Below are 21,044 nucleotides of genomic sequence, written 5' to 3' on the forward strand. Positions count from 1 at the left end.
AAAAATATATATATATATAATAATTATATATATATAAAAATATATATATATAAAGAGTAGCTCCTCCCTCAAAATAAATAAAGACTTTGGCTRGCTGGGGGGAAGGGGAGGGCGGGTCACAGCGCCCCGCGGAGCGAGGTGCGCGGCGCTGCGCGGGGCGGAGCGGCGCCGCGGAGGCAGCCAGGGCGGAGGAGGAGGAGGAGGGGGAGGAGGGAAGGCGGGTGGGCAGAGAAAGTTGGGAGGAAATAGCCCGGGAAAAGTGGCACTCGCGGAGCCCGGCGGAGCGGCGGGGAGGAAACGCAAGCGGCGGCGGGCAGGAAGCGCGAGGAAGAGGAGGAGGGGAGGAAGCGGCGGCAGAAGAGAAAGCAAAAGCCGCGCGGCGGCCCCCGTGCCGCCCCGGCGGGCATCGGCGGCGGGGCCATGGCCCGGGAGGGCGGCGGCGGCTCCTGGAAGAAGCAGGCCGAGGACATCAAGAAGATCTTCGAGTTCAAGGAGACGCTGGGCACGTAGGTGCCGGGGCGGCGGCGCGGGGCGGCGGCGCCGGGGCGCCCGTTGGCGGCGGCCGCTGCCCGGCGGCCCGCGCCGTGAAGGGCACCGAGCCCTACCCGTTCCCGCCGCGGGTTTGTTCGTTGCGCGAGGAGCCGCGTGAAGGTGCGCGGGTGGCGAGAAGCGCCAGGGCTCGGTGCCGCTTAATCTCGGTTTTGGTGGTTGGTTCCGTGTCGCTTGGCCGGCGGCGCCGCATCCCGCTCGCGCATCCGCGGGCTCCCGGCGCAGCGGTGCCGGCGGCGAGAGGCGCAACCTCCAGCGCTTCACTTGCCTTCTGCCTCCGAGGGAGGGCTCCCTATAAACGGAGCATTCCCGGCCCGCGAGCTCCGCGCTAGTCCTGGCTTTCCTCCCTGTGAATAAAGCGCGCTGGGGGCACGCAGCGCCGGAGACGCGGCCGTCCCCGTCACCTCGCGCCCCGGCCCGCGGACTTTCGTGTCGCCAGGGCCGTGTCAACCTGCCCCTTTCCCGAGGATGAAGTTTTAACGCCCAGATTCATTCCCCAGACCAGAGGGGCGACTCGCTGTGGTTTCCATGATGCGATTACCCGTTATCTTCTTGGTGGCGGAGCGTGAAGCGATGGGTTTTGTGCCGCTGGAGCGGCTTGGAAGGAGCCAACCATGCAGACCTCCTCCGTGTCCCGCTCTCCGTATCCCGGGAAAGTTAAGGGAGCAGGTGCAGGTGCCGAGGTGGAGCCGGTCGGAGCGCTGAGCGGCAACGTGGGGCCAACCCGGCGCGGCGCCGCTCACCCCGCGCGTGGGGCGCGCAGCCCGTGAGCGCCGCGGTCACCGAGCCGCTCGTGGGGAGCCTTAACAGTCAGCCTGCAAACTTGAGCAGAATGGAAAGAATCGGGGTGCAGAACGTGCACCCCGATTCACAGCGCTTGTTTCTGTCTCTTTCCCCCTCCAGGCTCCATCACGGTGCTTGTGAACGGGTCTGTGTTTAACGCCGCGCGTGCGGATCCAGCAACGTGTGCACTTGGCGGCGGTTTCCCTGAGGGATTTGGGTGCTGTYCTTGCCCGCCCAGCCGAGAGGCACCTGCGGGTCCTTGCCGGGCTGTGGGGCTGCTTAAAGATGATAAATAAATAAGTTATTACCATGCGAATCATTAAAGTACCCCCTGCAGCCGATGGAAGTTCCCTGCTCCAATCGCTGACGGCAGCAGCGGATACCCAGGGTGCTGGAGCCCGAATGACAGGGCACAGATCCCTCCTGATACATAGGAAAGTACTTAAATAGGAATTAAGCAAAAGTCTAAGTACCTTTAGAGCATTTGGTCCAAATCCTTTCCTCTGGCATGATTTAGGAGCAGAGCTAAAATCTGCTTTGATCCCTCCCGCGCTCTAATGCTGAACCGTGTTGGACGAGTGTCAATAGATCTCACTGTCTGATAGGTGATTGTTTTCCTGTGGGGTGCATGGGGCTCCCAGTGAAGCTCCCAGTGAGTCACAGATGAAACGTGAATATAGTGAATATAGTGCCCATATCTTGCATTTCTCTGCCACCTTCCATTTTAGGATGTCAAAGTGCTAAAAACACCTTTAGCAGAGAAGCAGCCCTTTTTCTGTATCCTCTGCAGCAGTCCTGGCATGTTGCGATTAAATTAGCCCCAGGAAAAACAAAACAGGCACTAAGCCATCAAATTGGGGAAGAAAGTGAAACTTTTAAAGCATAATTTATTTTAAGCGCATTGACTTGTAAATGCTAATTCTGTGCATATGCTTTGTTAATGATTTGCTCTCAGAAAGGAGGCTTTCATTTGAGTAAAAGCTTTTTGGCACATCTTTAATGGACGGAGAGTTGAAATTGGTGGAATTATTAAAAAGAGCTTAACTTGGTTAATCACAGTATGATTTGGGGCTTCAGGGAGCCCGTAAGGATGGTCCGTCTCCATCTCAATTTCCTCTGCGACYGTGGAAGTGGGAAGAAGAGACAAGGAGAAGCATTTAAGGGAAAAGGGAGGATATGTGAAGGGAGGCAAGAGAAGCTGATAGAGGAGAAAAGGGAAGGAGGCAGAAATGAAGATGTGGGAATGAGAGCTGAGGAACCAAAGATGAGAGGCTGCTGTCTTGGTTTGTGTTTAGGCGCTGCCACCATGTGCAAACTTATTTCATGGCTGCAGGCTCTGAGAAACCCAGGTGTTATCACAATATTTTGGTCGTATTCATAATAGAAGTGTCACAAAAACACATGGTGGGGAGTGGGGGTTGCATGGGGTTCAATCCTGTGGTCTTGCTGTGGAACGTCAAAAACATCATCAAAAACATCCAAAAATCAATTTTTTGGTTGGAAATTTTTGGCCATGGAGGCCAGACATAGTCAAAGGCTCTTCTTTCYTCAGAACTCACTGCCTATCTCTTGGATTTTTAACGGATTTGCCAGTTTTACCTCTGGAGAGCTTGCATACCTCGGGCAGAGGTGGGGTTGTGTCCCCTGGGGGACAAAAGTCCTCACGAGAGCCGTGATCACTGCCATGCGGATGTGAGGGCTCCTGACACAGCATTTTTCCCCCTGTAGTTAACTAATATCACGTCTACGGCATTTTAAAACTTCAGATTGCCACGTTCCAGGAAATAATAAGATAAACAGTGTCATCCTGTTTCGCCCGTCATCTGGCCGGTCTGATCAGCTCGGCCATATGTTTGCAAGATATCTGTCGTTAGCCCATATTGACTTTAGAGTTATGATCAAGCTGTCTTATTTAGGAAAGCTCGAGCTTTGTATTTGTGTGATGGAAATGTGATGGGAATACCAGAATTGTCCTTAAAAATGCTGTGGTAGAGTTCTTAAAGCAACACGGGGATACATCCGTACCGTAGTAAGTGTGGACAGGAACACAGATGGACCACGATGACAAGCTCAGTATTTCTGCTTTTTCTTTTTGAAAATGCAGTTTAGAGGAAGCTCTGAGGTGGCTCTGTTTTTTTATTTGGTTGGGTTTTGTTTTCTTAGGGGCTCTGCTGTCGTTTTTGGTTCCTACRCTCCCTCTTGCATGGATATGGTGGGACCCCAAATGCACTTGAGTGGTGGCTCCTGTAGGCACCTGGTTCCTCCCTGTCTGATCCAGCATCTTCCCTTCGCCTTGATTGGGAGAAGAAACTTCCGAAGTGCCCAAACCACTTGTGTTTTATTCAACACGGTGAATCACGCCTGCTTGGCCATCCCTGCAGTGCCATGTGAATTACTCAGGAGCTTCCCCTTCTGATTTTTGAATGTTCCTGAGATTCAAAGAAAAACACTGATATCTGGCCTTCCTCTGACTTCATGCCACTGTTTATAGACTAGAGAGTCTATTTTTTCATGGTTCTGCTGACATTACCATTAGTTTCTGCCTGTCTCTTACGAAACTCCTTCAGTACAGGCGTGAATATATTAGGTTGCTTCATCTTTTTCTGGGTTCACTATTTGCTTGTTTTTAATTACATTAAGAAAACGTTTCAGAGTAAAAAAMATTATCTTCGGGAAGAAAATACTGGCCCCCAAAGGGCTGAAGTTAAAGCAGGCGCTTGCAGGAGGAGGGTTGATTAACCACAGGGACAAACTATAAATGCAAGTGGTTCCCATCTGCTCCAGGATGAATTGCTAGGAGAAATCCTTTTATCATCTGAAAGCTCTCAGGCTTCAAGCAAGAGTCGCTGGCAAAGAGGCTCTTGCCCACGTTTATGCAGGAAATGCCTCATGGTCCCTTCTGCCTTAAAATCTGTAATTCTGGCAACTCTGAGGCTGAAAACAGGCGGATCTAGGGGTAGTTTGTGCTGTCGGGTCCTGGGTACACGCAGCAGCTCACTAGTGTCTGTGAGAAGAGGAGGGAAAACCGAGCTCCAAACGCTGATGTTTAATTAACGCTGTGGAACGAGTAAGATGTTTTGGGACGGGTTGCCCACGTGCAGCAACCAGGAGCTTATGGAGAGGGCTCCTTTTAGGCCACATACCTGTTTTAAACTGAGGAGTGCTGCTTGCTGTCATTTGGCATGACTTGCCGTCCCATATTGGGGGAGACTAATGTAATTTTGTGGTTAATTTTGTGATTGAAATGAGAAATAAAGACTAGGAAGACGAACACTTTGTAACATTGATTTAGTGGCTGTTTGGGGCAATGGCAGAGTGGATGGAGCAGAGGGACAGTGTTTTGGCTGCCCAAGACTGCAAGTAACCCAATAGCAAAGGCTTCCAGGGGGGTAATCACAGAATCACAGAATGGTTGAGGTTGGAAGGGACCTATGGAGTTGATCTAGTCCAACYCCCCTGCCCCAGCAGGGACACCCAGRCCATGTAGCACAGGGATAATGTCCTTTGGGGGCCTTCAGCTGCTGTGTGGTTGGCTCACAAGGGTCCACGTGCTTCCTTCAAGCTGTGTTTCCTCTGGCTTTTGCTACCTAAGCCCTGTTAGTCCTGGCTTGTCCCTTTCCCAAGGCTGCCCTCTTCCCGGGAGCCCCATGGGCTGCCCAATGTGGTCAGACTTGATCCCCACYGCAGAGCAGACACCTGCAGACGTGACCTGAGGGCAAAGCACATATGAAAACACTCCTTGGTGGGGAGGTGGCTCATGCAGCCAAACCCAACTCTTAGGAGCCCTCCGGTCTCTTTAACCAAGAGCCCTCCASACTCTTTAACCAAGAGGCTCCTCTTCCTCGCACAGCCACAACATGGTGGGTGTGAGAGCCTTCTCCTCTGCAGCTCCTGCCATCTGGAGCAGCCTGTCTGCTTCCTTCACCCTCCATCTGTTCCCACGGAGGAGCTGCAGTCTYTCTTCCTATGCCTTTCCCTTCCTTTTTGCCTCTTTTTCTCTCTACCTCTGTGTCTGACCTCGAATATTTTGCCCCTTGCAGTATGGAGATGGCTGCTGACTATGTGCCGAGTCCTGGTCGGAGTTATTTAATCCCTTCGAGCGTTCAGGGATGCAATTAATATTGAATAAAGTTGCATTGTTTTGGGTTACTTGACAATACAAGCATTTATAATAGGATTCTGAATTTATTGCCAGCAATGCTATTCACTTAACCAGTGAGTCACAGCTTATATTCATGATGACTTAATAGGGCCTATTTTTTTTCTAGTCATTTTAGACAGTATGAAGACAAGTTGGAACTAAAAATGTGCTGTTAGTAAACAGGTAATGAGTGAAAGGAGGGATGAAAAAGTCCTTGGGGCAGCAAGGTCTGTCACTTCTGTTGTAAATTTAAACCACCCTGCGCCTCAGAGCTGTTCTGTAAATAATAATTAGTCACGATAATAATAATTTGCAAACATATGTGTGTGATTGGGCTGTTCCTGAATGATGGGCAGCTTGGCAATCAGCGTATTTCTCTTTTGGAGAAATCACACTGTTTCTTAAAATCTTTCCTTAATGCTGATCAGTTTTTGAGTTGCCTGACTTGGTGATTCCTGTAATTTTCCTTTGAATGTTGTATCAATCATTTAAAAAATTTTTTTTTTAAGAAAACTATAAATAACAGATTGTTAATAAACTTTCCAAGGCCTTTTTCTGGTGTTTTGGTGTTGAAAGCTGTGTGTCGAGTTTTTTGCCAGAATTATTCACCCAAACAGATTGTATGAGGTTAAATTAAAATCATACTCTTTAGCAACTCTTTTTTGGCTGCACTAAAAAGCATGTTTTTTTTTTGGTTGTTGTGTTTTTTTAAAATATTTTTACATCTGAGTGTAAAACAGCTGAGCATGGGGCTGGTGATTCCCTATGCCCATAGATGACTGATTTTGCTTGCTCTTTTCCTGGGTGATATCTATGTCACATTTAAAAACATCAACAGCTTTGGAGAAGTGGTCTACGTAACCACGAATATAGATCTTAAAATATCTTTTTCAAGGGCTGAAAGGAGAAAAGTCAGGGAGAGAGAATGCACTGGCCTAGTTGTGTTCACATCTTTTCCCCCATTTATTCCCAGCTGAACTAAGCTGAACAGTTTCAGGCTCATCGAAAATCAAAATCAAAAAATTGAAGTGTGTTGCTCACTGTTGCTTCTCACAGGAAAGTTTGATATAAAAATAAAATATAATATTGAGTGCATTGAATGTTGAATATAAGATTTGCAAAGGTTGAAAAGCTAGTGGATATTTGGGGTTTGGATCCTAGTAAGGGAAATAGGCAGGTTCTGAGATATTTTTATGACTGTGACTTTTACTGGCCTCCAAGGGCTCAGGCTCTGCTATGCTAAGAGTAATAAATGCAAACACCAGCGTAAGAAACTGTTCCTMCCCAGCAGAACTTCCAGCCTAAATAAACAAGACAAAAATGCTAACATGGCTTTGTCAGAGATCACCAAGATCTTGGAAAACTTGAGCAGAGCCTAAATCTTAATTCCGTCCTTGTGCAACAGCCTGTGCTGCTGCTTTTAAGAGCAGGCAGGGTCACCTGCAGCTTCTCCACGATGTATTTTTTATGTATACTTCACTCAGGGGCATCACAAATAGTTATTTTTGCTAGTTAAGGTTTGCAAAAGACCTTGAGGATGCAAAGCATAATCTGTTAGTGCTGGTGCTTAGTTGCTGGGTTGTTTCACAGATGCTCGGAGGAACAGAGATCTTCCCAGAGTCATTAAGAGCTGGATGAGATGGGCCTGTTCCCTCTGGAATGATCCATAATTCCATCTCCCTGTCTTATCCTGAATAATCCAGTGGTTTTGGCTTCCACCTGCCCCTTATCTGAGCACTTGCCCCTCGGGGCTGGTGCCCTGGTGTGAATGTAAAGGCTTTATTTGAATCATTAGAATGAATTAAATTGCTGCTTAAATGCACATATCCTCTTCAGGTCCTTTCCTTGGACCCTGTTTACATGTTTCATGCTTAGCAGGTTAAAATACAGATATTTCCAGAGCCTCTGGCATCCTGCCGGGTGCATGGAAGGGCCACCCTTGTGCTACTCTGTTGGGCAGCAGCTATTTCCCATCACCTGCAGGTGACTGATTTTTATTTTGGGCTCTCCAGCTAAGGGCTGAGGAGAGGGGAGTTTTCCTCTCTCCTGTCCTGCCTTCGGCTGCCTCTCGCTTTAGGTAAATTGCTGCAATCTGCCTAATGCTGCAGCACAGGGGGGATTTGGGAAGTGAATTTCAGCCCTGCCAGAATGAGTTTTCCTGCTCTAGGGATATAATTAACTTGTTCAAGAGGCAGTAGCTTCTGAGGGGGAAAAACCTGAGGCCGCAGAGCTTCCTTCAGGGGCTGGTGATYACCATGAAAGCACCTCCTGCTTCCCTCAGCCCAAGGCCCAGTGCTCGATGCACCTTCCCGGCATAAACACACAGCAACCTCTGGATCACAAAGCAAGCGAGCTCTCCTTCCCAACAGGAAAAGCTCACAAATGTCAAAAAAGAGAACAGAACCCCCCAGACCCGTCCTACTAGGTGTGTGCTGCCCAGTGTCAGGGATTGCTGCGGGGAGCAAAGAGCACGTGCCACGTGTGAGCCACGTTGCTTCATGCGCCATGGGAAGCTGCTTAGATGAATTTCTTGGAGGAAAGCGGAGTTTTCTTGGAGGAATTTTCTTGGAGGACAGCGGTGCTGTGATGCTGGGTGGCTTAAACCCAAGAGGAGGAAACTGGAAAAGAAGAGAAATKTCTCATTGCCCAGACCCAGGCTTTGTGCTTTTTAGGAAACAGGAGGCCCTGGATTTAGAAGGAGYGGGGGAAAAGCCACCAAGAAATGAGCTGGAAGAGGGAGTGCTGCGATGCTGGGATTCCTGAGCCTCACCTGAGATGTTTTTCTCACAGGAAGCTCCGGCTCTGTCAGCATCAGGAGACTCACGCCTGCCACATCACCTGAGTTTCATTACCCTTAATAATGGGTCCAGCCTAAAATTCAACATGCAGATACCTGCAGAGGGGAGGATACCTGTCCCTGCATGCAWACTGGCTGGTTTCTGATCACTTTCTCCCACTTGATGCACTTTTTTTTGAGGGATTCATTTACATTCTTCCATCTACTGAAGGGAARAATAATATTGATGAGAGAAGGTCCATCCAGTTGTCCCGAGTTTCCACTCTGGTTTGCAAGCCCCATTGCTTTCGGCAATAAGGGGTTTAGTGCCTTTTCCTGCACTATTGTCTCTAGCACTTAATCATGGATGAAGGATCCACAATGAATTCTGCAGAGCTGACACCAGCTACTGGTGTCTGAACATGTTCCATTTGGGAACAGGGAAGGCATGGAGCCCTTCTGCTGGAAACAGGTCTTGGCTCCATGATCCCCCAGGTCCTTCCCAGCCCTCTGCTGTTTGTGAGTAAAAATAAGGCTTAATAGGAGTTGAAATAGGCAGCATGGTCTAAACCCACCACAGCAAAGGCAGCAAACAGCAGATGGAGAAATAGTTGAATAGAGCAAATTCTTATTTCCTTTGTTTCCCTTATTTCTCTGACTCMATTTGTGAGCTGTTCTCCAGCTGTGCTCACCCAGAGGCAGAGGTGCCTCCAACACTAAGGTCTTTGCTCCAGCAGGTGCATTTGTTTCTCCAATCAGTTCCCCTTTTTTGCTCACAAATTTAAAAATAACTCTGCTGGGGACATAGCAGCATTTGGGTATGCTAATGCTTCAGTACTGAGGGCAAAAGAGACAGAAACCGGTGGTAAAACATTAATAAAAAGGATGTTTTCAGCAGTGGAAAGTGCCTGCAAAGCCTTCCTCGAGGTCTCTGCTTGTGTGCGCTCCGAAGAGTGTTGGGTTTTCCTCAAAAAAGAGGGTTTTCCTGGAGCCTGAGGGGAGCACACCCGGCCTGCTGCCCTTCTGATTTGCTCCGAAATCATTTGAAGCTGTTGCAAAAATGACTGCAAAATTCTGCACTTTGATGTGCTCAGCTCGGAGGTTTCCCCTTAGGGGTCGAGAAGGCCCCGTATTACTCAGCAGCGAGCTGGAAGTGCAGCATTTTGTGCTGCTTTTGCTCGGGTTTCAAGCAGCAAGATGAAGTTACCAGACCAGGGAGGAGCAGGTTGCAGGTGCAGAGCAGCCTGGTCTGCACAGCGCCCAAAACTCCTGCCCCTTCCCACCTCTGCCAGCCCTGATGTTTGCAAGATGGGCAGGGAGTGCGTTAAATGCAACCGTATGGATTAAATATAATCCTCCAGAAAAGGGGTGGAGGGGGAAGAGAAATACAGAGTACAAGGAAGTTTTGCTGCTTTTTACCCCGTGGGACTTGTAAGTCAGCAGAAAAGTGAGGCTTGTTTTTTTCTTTCCATCTTGTATCATTAAAAAAGATCATCTGCTGCCACACACAAATGCTTTGCGACAGTGACACTGCTGGGAACTGTATCTCACTAAGARCAGTAAAAAATTGGTGGATGCCAGGTACAATGCACGTGCCAGCAGTCACTGAATTCAACTTAAGAGCTGTAAATGGAACCAATCATCATTTCTTAATGAGCTATATGAGAACAAAGAGTTGCAATGCTTGGATAATCTGTCACATCTCTATCAATGCTGCTGAAGCAATTACTCTGTTTGCTCAATGGTTTGACAAGGCAAAATGACAAAATCAATTTACAAAGCGGATTAAACATAAATATGCTTTTTCACCCCCGTGAATGTCATTCTCAAAGCTTCGTGGGGGATTTTATTGCTATGATCCCTACCTGGACATCTCTTTTGGTGGTGCCGTTCAGATGAGGCCCTTCGTGGTGTTATTCACCAGCTCCTTTCTCATTTATCCCTCTCTGCTCTGGTGATGCCGCAGCYTGGGCCTCGGCAGACTGAACGGTGCTTTCCTTTGATATGCAGTGTGGGTGTGTTTTATTACTTGGTGCTCAGGCTCTATTTTTCCAGGGTCCTTAAGGCAGTCTGGCGCTCAGTCCCTATTAACGCTTAATGTWAATCTTTCTAAATCTTTTATTTGTTTGGCAGCAAATGTAGGAGCCACTTGGTGTGAGTTCCCTAGGAGCTAAATAACAAGGGTTGTACTCGGTGGTGGTACCGTTATCTGCGTTAACACCCGGCCTTTTGGGGGTGGCCTGGAGCACCAGATGTCCCCGGATGTCCCAGCACCCAAAGGATAGGGAGGTAAAAAAGAGTGAAAAATGAAAAGGATCGAGGTTTCCAGGACTGTCAGCCGAGTGCTTTTATCAGCATTGAAAAGTTTGGGAAGGAGGGAGAAGCATCCTGAGCTCGGAGAAATCCAAGTTTTCCGCTGTGAAGTGCCAGTTTCATAGCAACCAGCTTCTCTCAGGCCATCGGAGCCRGCGCTCCGTAGGTGTAGCCCGTCGGATTCGTTCCTTCCATGATTTTCTTCAGAAGGGCTGGGTCAGCCCCATGGAACGAAGCCGGCCCAGAGGCGACGTTTTCCCCCRTGTGAAATGTTTGCCCCTTTCATCTGCCACGTGAGGAACTCGGAAATACGAGGGGTTTGTGCCATTACAAGTAACTGTGGGATTCCCCCTCCTGTCCTTTCACATTTTRTGTTGTCAAAAAACACCATTGCAGACCTGGCTCTGTGTTTCACAATGCTTTGGGCTTCATACATCACAAGTCCTCAACAGAGATGCCTTAAACAGCTTTTAGGCATCTGCAGGCACTTTTTATTTCAGGCTAGGAGACAGGTTTCCCAGCAGTCTTAAGCAAACCATAATACTGTTTTACGGAGGGAAATACTTCTTAATTTAGCCTTGCCGTATGACTCCCACTCCTACAATTCCTGAGCAAATTGCAAGCCTTACAAAACCTGCGATGCCGCAGACTTGTGTATTCTTGTTTTTGCATGGCACGTGGGCTTGCAGGAGCTGGTTACTCGCTCTCTGCTTCACGTCTTGTATCTTCCGATGACTCTTGGGGCACGCGAACGCGTCCGGTGCTTCCTCAGCTCGCGTTGGTGTTTGCTGCAGCGGCTTGGGCCGTGTCTTGTGGTTTCTTGGCTAACCGTCAGATCCGCGGGGCTTCTTTAGGAAACAGATGTACAGGTCTACGTGTTGTTTCTGTAGCTGCACTTTTGACATATTGCAAATGTCCCTGATTGAGCTCGTTGAGGGTAAGACCATCTGCTGGCATCTGCTTCTGCTGCGGCTCCTGCTGAAGGCTTGTGTGGGGCTCGGTCCCTGGGGACGAATCGCAGGGTTTCGACAGGGTATTTTCAACCATTTCAGTTATTTTCTGAAATGAACGGGTGCAGAATTTGAACGTGTCTACATGATTTATATTATCTCCCTAATTATGGCTGCTTATTTTAACATCTAGTTTAATACTGTTTATTTCAAAAGGCTCAGGTAGGAATCGGGCCCAGAGTCTGTGTTGGTCTCTCCTAATTTATTACTGGCGTCAAACATATCAAAGCTCCCAGAGTGGGGAAAAAAGGCTGCCTTTGGATTTGTATTTGGCTCCCCTTAATCACAGAGGGATAGAAAATAAACTTTTAGATCTGCCTGACGTCTTGACACGAAACCCTTGTTTAACGAACAGTCAAGATAAGTCATCTTCAAACATGTCTTAGCCTGTCTGGAAGGTTGATGGCTTCTTGTCAGCTTTTAACACAGCCAAGTGTACTCTGATGTGAGGCTTTCCAAGGCAAAAATAAACTGGCCGGGACCCGGGGGAACAATCTGCTGAGGAATCAAGCAGGGAAGTGAGCGGAGTCTCCCGAGAGCCCACAGCGAGGTCCTCCTTGGCCTGCAGGACGAGGACTGGCTGGCGGACGCCGTCCTGATGGATTTAGGTCTCCATCCTCAGCTCCTCAGTGGCGTCAGCAGTTGCAGTAGATTTTATTACAGCGGCTGTGTCCACGTCCTACCTGTGGAGTGSAGTAGAAATTTCATTTTCTGGCACGCTCCAACTTTATGAGCCTCAAGGAGCCATCTCCTCCCYGTGCCACTCCAGGGGCAGAGCTTCTCCTTTGGCTTTGACAACCAGCCCCTTGGCTGGATCCTCGGTGCTGCTGCTCTCTCCATATCTGATTTCACCCTGTCCCAAAGTCAGGGCTGTCACCGGGGAAGGTCACTCACATTAGATGCAGTTTTACGGAACAGAAGAGCCCGAGCAGCRGCTCAGGAGCCCGGGCTGCGTTTCGGAGCGTGCCGAGAAGCTGGTGCACTCGGTGCCCTGGTTTCCCTGCCTATMGAGCAGCCCCCGACCTACTTTGTGACTCGTTCTGAGATCTCCTGATAAAAGTTTGCTCGGGAAGGTACTTAAAGTGTGTGCGGGAGCTGTTTTTGTGGTGGTAGTGGGACAGRAATCTCCCACGTTGCCCTTGAAGCCCACCCGTGTGCGAGGCGCTCGATGGTGACGCTGCCATCATGGACATGGTGCTCGCAAGGGGCTCCTGTCTCGTGAGCCAAGACCCATCCCTTTCCAGAAGGTACCACAAGCGCCAACCCCCTCGCGCCCACCCCAAAAACWTGAGAAATAGGGCAAGGAAGGCAAGGCAAGCACAGGGCGTTCGATTTTCAGAACTGGCTGTAGTGTGTGGGGACTGAAGCAACTGCTCTGAGGCCTTCTAGGGCTGTGAAGAAGAGGGGCCTCGAGCTGGGGACGACCCCTAGGTGCTTAGGTTGGTGCTTGTTCTCCCGGTGGGTGGATGGGGAGCGAGCGGCGGCTTCCCGAGCGTTTGGCCTCTCCTTCCCAGCGCGTTGCTCCGCGGCCTCGGGCTCGCCGTGGCCCCCATAARCATCACAAATAGCAAATATGTTCCTGAATTCCACAACACCCCTAACAGGGAGCACCAGCCCTTGTGAAGGGCCCTTTCAAACGCAGTAATAAACCTCGGCACGTTAAAGAGTTTCCTATTTAACTAAACAGTCCCTTAAAAATAAAATAAACTCCGAGGGCTCAGAAAAATGCCTCCTCTTGGCCGCAGCCAAGGAAATGTATTGTTTCTTATCTTTGGATGGCKTTCGCTTTCCTGGGAAGAGAGCTGGAGGAGAAAGAATATCCCAAGGCAGTAAATTTAGACTCGAACACAAACAATTCGGGCTGTAATTTGGGCTCTAGTCCGAGCCTGTTTTAAGCGGACTCTATAATTATTTTCTATGATCTGCTAATGCTGGTGCAAGGCTGCCCAAGAAATGATTCCTGAGAGTGGTGCAAGGGCCTTGGTGGCCTTTCCAAATCTGCAGGAAGCCCAAGAAAAGGCCAGGCATTTCTTTGCAGTGGGCATTGCAGGATCACGGCAAAACAAAGTGAAAAAAAAATGCGCTTTTTAAGATAAATCTACTGTTACTGCTTTGTTTCTAGCTTAAAAATGTTCTTGCTAGACTACCATAAATTGGCAATCAGGGACAATCCCCAGGCTTAGTCTGAGCAAAGCCACAAGAAGTATAATTCTTCAGAACTTAGTGTGTAAAATCTTCCGTTAAACGATACTGGTAGGAGTTGACATTATTTTATTTGGACCAAATTTTATCCTTTTCACCTTTGCTTTTTTTCACTTTGTCTGCCAGATTTCCAGATGTCTCTGGAAACTTGGGCCATCTCTTGTGGTCCTTCCAGGCAGCGGTAGCCCCGTTTTTCCTCCATGGATTCAGCTGGCATAAATAAGACATTCCTTCAGCATCGGTCACTTTGAAATAAACCCTCACAAAGAAGGAGCAAAACCCCGCCGTATCCCCACTCTGCAAAACCTCCCGGGTGAGAATTTGGGACTGGGTTTATTCCCCACGGGGACCTGCTGCCATTGGCTTCTTCTCCCGGCTGGCTTGGAGCGCCAGCAGAAAAATCTCATTTCTGCTGGCAAAACGATGCCTGAAATGCAGCTCTGGACCTGACACTCAAATCCAGCATTTTTTCTTCCATTTCTCTTTTCCAATTTCAGTGGTAATTGCTGAACATTTTCCACAGCTCCTGCTCCAAGTGGRAAAATCACCTGGGCAGCCACGAAGTCCAAGGAGCTGGAAACGACTGAGACCTTTCCAAGCTGTAACTTACAGAGAGACAAAGAGAGGGGCTGTTTCATAACCCTTAGGGCACCTGAGGCTGCCGAATACATGCATCCATGGAGCGGGATGGGAGCAGGATGGGCATCCTTGGTGCTATCCCGCCACCTCCCCYCTCCCATGGAAACAGCAGCTCTCAGCAGGGAGCTTGTATGGGCTGCACCACAGCCAGGAACTTGCTGTTTTCCAAGGTCTGGGTTCTCTTAACCCACCCAACAGCAGCCGGGATTGAATTAAATTGCTAGGGAAAAGCTGGGAGCAACTGGGCCCGCCTGACCCTCTGACACTCCAGCTTTGGTGCCTGCACTGAGGAGGCAGAGCAACTTCCTTGGGGTTTGTAGGCTCTATTTAATTAATCTTTTCTTTAAAGCAGATTAAATTGATTGCTTTGCAAGAAAAAAAAAAAAAAAAAAAGAATCCCCTCGGAGCTGTAACCCAAGTGAATTGGGACAGTTTTTGCTTTATTCAAGAACTCCGGCTATCAGATATGAAATAAGAGGCTGCTTCGTGCCCCTTGTCTTGAATGACTCTGATGTGACACGTCTTGTGATACAGGAAGCAATAACGGGAACAAAAAGCAACCTGAAGGCAACTGGTAGCAAGTTCTCATGGCCTCCAAACTGTGTCCCACGAGTGTGATAGTTGCATTTTTTAACCCAGCARCTGGTTTTCATTTCAATTTTCCTTTTCACTGAGGATAAAATCCAGATAGTCACCTTTTCTGAAGGGCTTTGAAATCAGGAAAACTCTGAAACATGTTAAAAAAGAAAACAGGCAAGGGCTGCCCATTATTATTGAGTGAAATAAGGGCTTGGGCAGAGGAGCTGCCTCTGCGCTGGCTGTGACGATTCGTCTCTGATTCGTGTCCCGTTTCCTTTTGCAGGTACCTGGCAAAGGGGTCAGAGGGAGGTTCCAGCCCTGCAGCTCTGGAYGTTGAGGGAATCATTCAGATTAATGCAACTTTCAGGCTGCAAATCTAGTCGGCAAGTGCCTTTGTCAGCCAGGCAAACGCACTTGCAGGCTGCAGCCGGGCACTTCTAAGTGGTGCCTTTGGCTTCCGAGGAATTTTAATCTCCTGTTCGATTCAGGAAGGATTGTGGCGAGCTGCAAAGCCTGTGCAAGTTACTTGCTGCAATGCAGGGTTCCCGAATGCTCCCCGTGCTGCAGCACTGCTGGGTTTCAAGTGAAAAAAGGGCCCAGATGGGCAAGAATGGTGCGTTGTGTTTGCTGTGCTCTTGGAATCGCTTCTGAGGAGCCCTGGGATCTGTTGGACACCGGGGATTTTGCTGCATGCGCTCCAAACCCTGCTCCCTGTTACACAGGCCTGAATTGGGCTGCTTTCCAGACCCAGACTAYCTAATCTCGCTGTAGCTGATTGACATTAATGGACTTTATTACTATTATTTTTTTCACTGGTGTAAGCGAGAGCAGAATTTGGCCACGAGCCACTGTCAGTGCGGTGCTGGCAAAGACACCCAGAGCAATGGAAGTGAGAACGTGGAAACAAACCCAGGGCAGGGTGGTCTGGGGCTTTGAGATACCCAAACCCATTGTTTTGCTCCAGGATTTGGGTTTTCCGGGACGAGTGTAGTTGCAAGACCCCACACAGAAATGCAGAAGGGGGTTCTCAGGGCCCCTTGTTTTCCTGCTGCACTGTTTTACCATCCCGGGCTGCTCTGTGATAAGGTGCAGGTGCCATCAAGTGCTTCTTGACGAGACACAAACCCATTCCATCCACAGAGATAGAGATAAGGGGAGAAGGAACAGGGGAAGCTGCCGTTTCCGTGCCCAAGCTGTGGCCGCCGTCTGCATTTCGAGAGCAGTTTGGGCACTCTGAGCAGCAGGATTCACTAAGAAAGCTTCTCTCTTTACTGCCAACCTCCAAAATTTGCTCTTGTGACCCAAATTAAAGGAGTTTAAAGATGGGAAGAAATAGGAAGCGATGTATATGTCAGCATGAGCAAGTGGGAGATTTCTCTGATTTTTACTGATTTCTCATGCTTCAAAGACGGTTTAAGCCCCGACTGTGACCTTTGATATGTATTCGGAAAGATGTTTCCCCATTCGCTGTGACTGCACTTAACCGTGTTATCCATATAAATGTGCAATAATATCAGACAGTCCCATCAGGACAGACACATGTGTAATTGGCTGATCTGGTGGGGTTTAATCCAGCGTTTTTGACTTGTGTGTGGGTCCTGTTCACATTGCAGGTACGACTGGGTCGGTACTTGTTGAGTGGGCAGCCTGTGCAGATGCAACGAGCATGTTAGGAGCATGGAGAGCAAAGGAAGGCATTGCTAAGAGCAGCCTGGGGCTCCTCCATGCCCTGGGTAGCCATGTCCTCAGCAGAGATCTCCGTTCCTTGGCAGCATATTCTCTAGCACCGCTCCCGTTTGCTTTTGACACAGCCCCAATGCAACTGAAGGGCCTCCTCATTGAGGCTCTTCATCCTTAACATCTCTGCGTTAAAAAGAGACTCTGGTTTGCAGGCCTCCTGAGGATTAGCCAGYGAATTCAAAGCAAGTGGCTTTGGAGAATCACCAACCCTGCTCCCACATCCCTCGCCAGGATCCTTCGCCACGTGAACATCTTCACTGCGCAGACGTTGGCTCCGCGCGCGCCTGCCCAGCCGGGTCGCCCTTATCTCCCGGTGCATTAAGAGGTTAGAGCGAGCCTGTTGCTCCGTGGTCTTGGACTATTTTTAGTTAATCTCTGCGACTCCACTACTGCTCTGTTCACCCTAACGCAGCTTAGGCTAATAGGCAGAGACAGCCGCTGGGGACCTTAATGACTTGTCTGTCGAGGTCTGTCACTTGCTGGCAACTTCTGTAGTCAGGGTGTTGTTTTATCCCCTCCAGCACTTCCAGGTCCTTTATCTGGGCCTGGTCTCCACGCGACTGACGGAGAAATTTTACTTGTTGGGCACTTTGTAAAGGACAAAGTGCCCTGGAGAGTTTGCTGGAGTGGCTCTTTCCCTCCTCACCCGTGCTGGCTATAGCCACTTGTTAAGCAAAATTTAAGAAAAAAACCTACCTCCTTGTTCCTCTGATCTCTCTGTTAGGAGAGAACTGGGTCTGCCTTGTATGGGGAAGGTTTAAGTTTTATGGATTTCACGATGGATGATGAAAATATGGTGGAGAGATGATGACAGTTTGGGGGATGTAAGTCTCTGCATTTCTTTTAAAAGGTCTGTCCACAATGCCCAGGATTTGATGGTTTCCATTTAGCCTGGCTTCCCATCCCATGGGAATGCAGCAACCTGCCGTTATGCTGAGCATCACAGGAGGAGCTGGGTGATGCTCTGCCTCGTCACCCTTAAATATTCTGGATTTTCTAAATAAATAATCTCACTTTTTCTTCTTTTTATTTTCTGACTGAAAAGCAGATACTCGGTCTGTGTTTTGTGTTTATTTTGTACTTCTTAACTTTATAAACRTATAGCAAAGCGAGGTCTCTGGCCCTTGGCACCGTACTCACATTGCATGACTCCATTTATGGTTCAGCTATTTTGTGTATTCTATTTAGTCTATTCAAATTGTAGCCGAAAGCCTCCTAGGAGTACCAATCATGGAGCTAATTTCTGCCATGGGCGGCTTATTTGCTCCTTGCCTCTTAGAATGGTGGTAGAAAAGAAATGTAGAATAGGTAAAAATGGGGTTTGTGCCATGTGTGACAGCTGTAGACATCCAGAAAAGGCAGAAAAATAAATGCTTGCAGAATTTTCTTCCCTTTTGAATGAATTTATTAAACAACAGTAATGAGTTCAAAGCTGCCTGAGCTCTTGGGAGATCTTTGAATCCCAAGTGGCTTTGATTTTGACTGTGTAGCCTTTCGGTTGGCTCTAGGGGTGAATCCAATCCAAAGCTGAGGCGTCGCCACCTGAGTCCTCCATGGAACTGTAGCAGTTGCTCAGTACATGAAAGGTTATAATAACAGAATAAGAATATACCTGAAAGACTCGGTGTTTTGGCAGAGCTTGGGAGTTCCTGCCGGGACTTGGCGCACTCGGATGCCAAGGAAACTGTCACACCTGAGGAGACTGTGACGCAGCCACSAAGAGCATCATTTCCTTCTCTTGGCAGCAGCTGAGCCTATGGTAGAGGTGGGACAGGGGAGCCTGGTTTGTCACTATGGGGCAAGAGGAGTGAAAAGAGGACGTTGGGACGTTGGGTGTTGATGCAGGAGGCCACTTGTGGCAGAGGGCGTCTTGCAAGGTGGGAACAAGCAGGTGGTGGCAGATTTAGTTTCCATGTAGATAGAGAGCTGGGTTGGTGACACGGAGAAGACTTGTGGCAGTGAGCCTGGGGTCACAAGGGTTGGTATCAGAAGGTCTAGGTAAGTTATCGGTGATGCAGGGGAAGAGCCAACAGTCCATGTGGGAGGCACAGGAGGGATGTGCTGCAGCCAAGTGCAGGTCCGTGTGCCAGAAACCAAGATGCCCAATGTCCATTCTGTGAGATGTTGCCCATGCCACAGGTGAGGCTGGAGAGTACCTGGAGTATTGGGTGCAGTGCTGGGCTCTCCAATGTAAGAGGGACATGGAGCTTCTAGAGAGGATCCAGTGGAGGGCAAAAGACATGATTAAGGGACTGGAGCATCTATCATATGAGGAAGGACTAAGTGAGATGGACCTGTTTAGCCTGGAGAAGAGAAGACTGAGAGGGGATCTGATTAGTATGTACTTGAGGGGAGAATGTAGGGAGGAAGGGGCCAAACTTTTCTCAGAGGTGGCCAGTGACAGGACAAGGGGCAATGGATGTAAGTTGAAACCCAGGAAGTTTCATCTCCACGTGAGGAAGAACTTCTGTCCTATGAGTGTGACAGAGCCCTGGCACAGGCTGCCCAGGGAAGTTGTGGAGTCTCCTTCTCTGGGGATCTTCCAAACCCGCCTGGATGCGGCCCTGTGCCCCGTGCTCTGGGTGTCCCTGCTGGAGCAGGGGGTTGGACTAGATGATCTCTAGAGGTCCCTTCCAACCCCAACCATTCTGTGAGAGGCGGAAATCTGCAGCCTCAGGACTGGGAGGAGACGGTGCAGAGAGGCAGAGTAAGGTGGGATTTGGATGTTTAGAAAGCAGGGAGCACTTTGGGACTGGAAGCAGTGGAAGCTGGAATGATGACCTCTGTCTTTGTCATTCCAGATTAGGATTCAGAGCCAGGAACCAGGAGTGAGGGGAGAGCTGGCAGGCGCAGAGACCCAACTTGAGCTGATGCAGCCACTGAGCTGCATGTGACTGATGTGCAGAGCATGTCTGGCAAGGCCAGGAGGGCCATGCACAGCAGAGCTGCAGTGGGGAGGAAAGGCAAACCAGGCTCCCCACAACACCAGTTGAGTGGCCTGCATGGAATTAGGTGTTGGCSTCAAGACACAACATGCAAGTGCTTCTAGACCCAGTGAGGAGCCTTGGTGAGCAGGAGAGCTTGGCGACAGGTTGCACGTACCTTGGGGATCCAGTGGGAGGGAGATAATTAGTGGAACAGAGTGTTGCCAAGATACCAGCGTTGTAGGAATGCTGGAGTAGGACGTATAGGAGGAGCAGGGAGAGGATAACACGGAGTGCAGCGGCGTAGATGCGTTACGGGGAGCGGGAAGCTCTGTAGGATCCTTGTGGGTGGAAATCCCCAGCTCTAATGATAAGTATCATACCAGGATTGTACTACTGCCTGCCCCCCCTCCGCCAGGAAATATTAAGGGAGATTAAAGAAGCTGCAAATTTAGGCTTGGTATTAATAACAGGAGATTTCAATTACCCATACATAGATTGGGTCAGCACTTCATCCTCATCAGGAGGAGATGCGGTGGGGAAGTTTTAGATGGACTGGGTGGTTGCTTCCTAGAGCAATTAATCTTGGATCCTATAAGAAAAGATGCTGTTCTGTATTTAGCCTGGAGTGCTGCACAGGATTGAGCCCAAGAGGTCTTAGAGGGAGAGATCACTGGGAGCAAGTGCAATGCAATTAGGTTTAACATCGTAGCAGGAAGAAGCAGGCCCAATAAATCCAGCGTGTGGATATTTGATTTCAAGAAGAGGGACAGTGTGAGTATGAGACAGACTTTAAAAGAAGCAATTCATAAAGCAAGAAGCCTGCAAGGAGCCCAGGGGCAGTTAATAATACTGTGTTAGGAGCTAAGATAAAATGTGTGCCACAATTCCAAAAGACAAAGTTTTCCTTCAAATCCTTTGCAAGCGCAGTGGGAAAGTTGGACAGTGCCTCACAGGCAGGCGACCGCTGTGTGAGGAATGGAGTTTGTACAAGTGAGGAGAACAAGAGAGTCTGTAAAGTATACAGATCAAAAGTAAAGTGGAAATTAGGTTTGCAGGTGATGGTGAGGTCCTCCGGGTGGTTAAATGCCATGGGGAGCTCCAAAATGCCTTGTAGAAATGACTGTCAGCCAGATGGCGGAGGACAGGGTGCAGGGACACCCAAAAACGCCCCCAGCCTGCAGGACATGGTCCAAGGGTGCTGCAAGAGGAGGATGTCACCCACTTTGGAGCTGCAGGGCAGAGCTCTGTGCAGTTCTGCTCTCCACGTCTGGAGAAGGGCAGGAGTTTGAGGAGGTCCAGAGAAGAGCAGCTGACCAGACCCAGGGGATGAAGCAGCTGCCTTCTGAGGAGAGACTAAACAGAGCAGGGTGCCCTGGCTGGGAGAG

The 21,044-nt window shown here is 49.1% G+C and overlaps 1 protein-coding gene across 1 annotated transcript in view; it reads left to right on the forward strand.

The window, feature by feature from the left end:
- The first annotated feature begins 420 nt into the window (after positions 1 to 420).
- The window catches only part of CAMK1D (calcium/calmodulin dependent protein kinase ID), a 188,227-nt gene continuing 167,603 nt past the window's right edge, over positions 421 to 21,044 (forward strand). The window contains exon 1 of the mRNA XM_026033280.1: positions 421 to 506. Coding sequence (XP_025889065.1) covers positions 421 to 506 — 86 coding nt within the window. The remainder of the gene's footprint in view (positions 507 to 21,044) is intronic.

The sequence above is a fragment of the Nothoprocta perdicaria genome, unplaced genomic scaffold, assembly GCF_003342845.1.
Source record: "Nothoprocta perdicaria isolate Ctin4 unplaced genomic scaffold, notPer1 scaffold_127, whole genome shotgun sequence".
In the NCBI taxonomy this organism is placed as follows: Eukaryota; Metazoa; Chordata; class Aves; order Tinamiformes; family Tinamidae; genus Nothoprocta; species Nothoprocta perdicaria.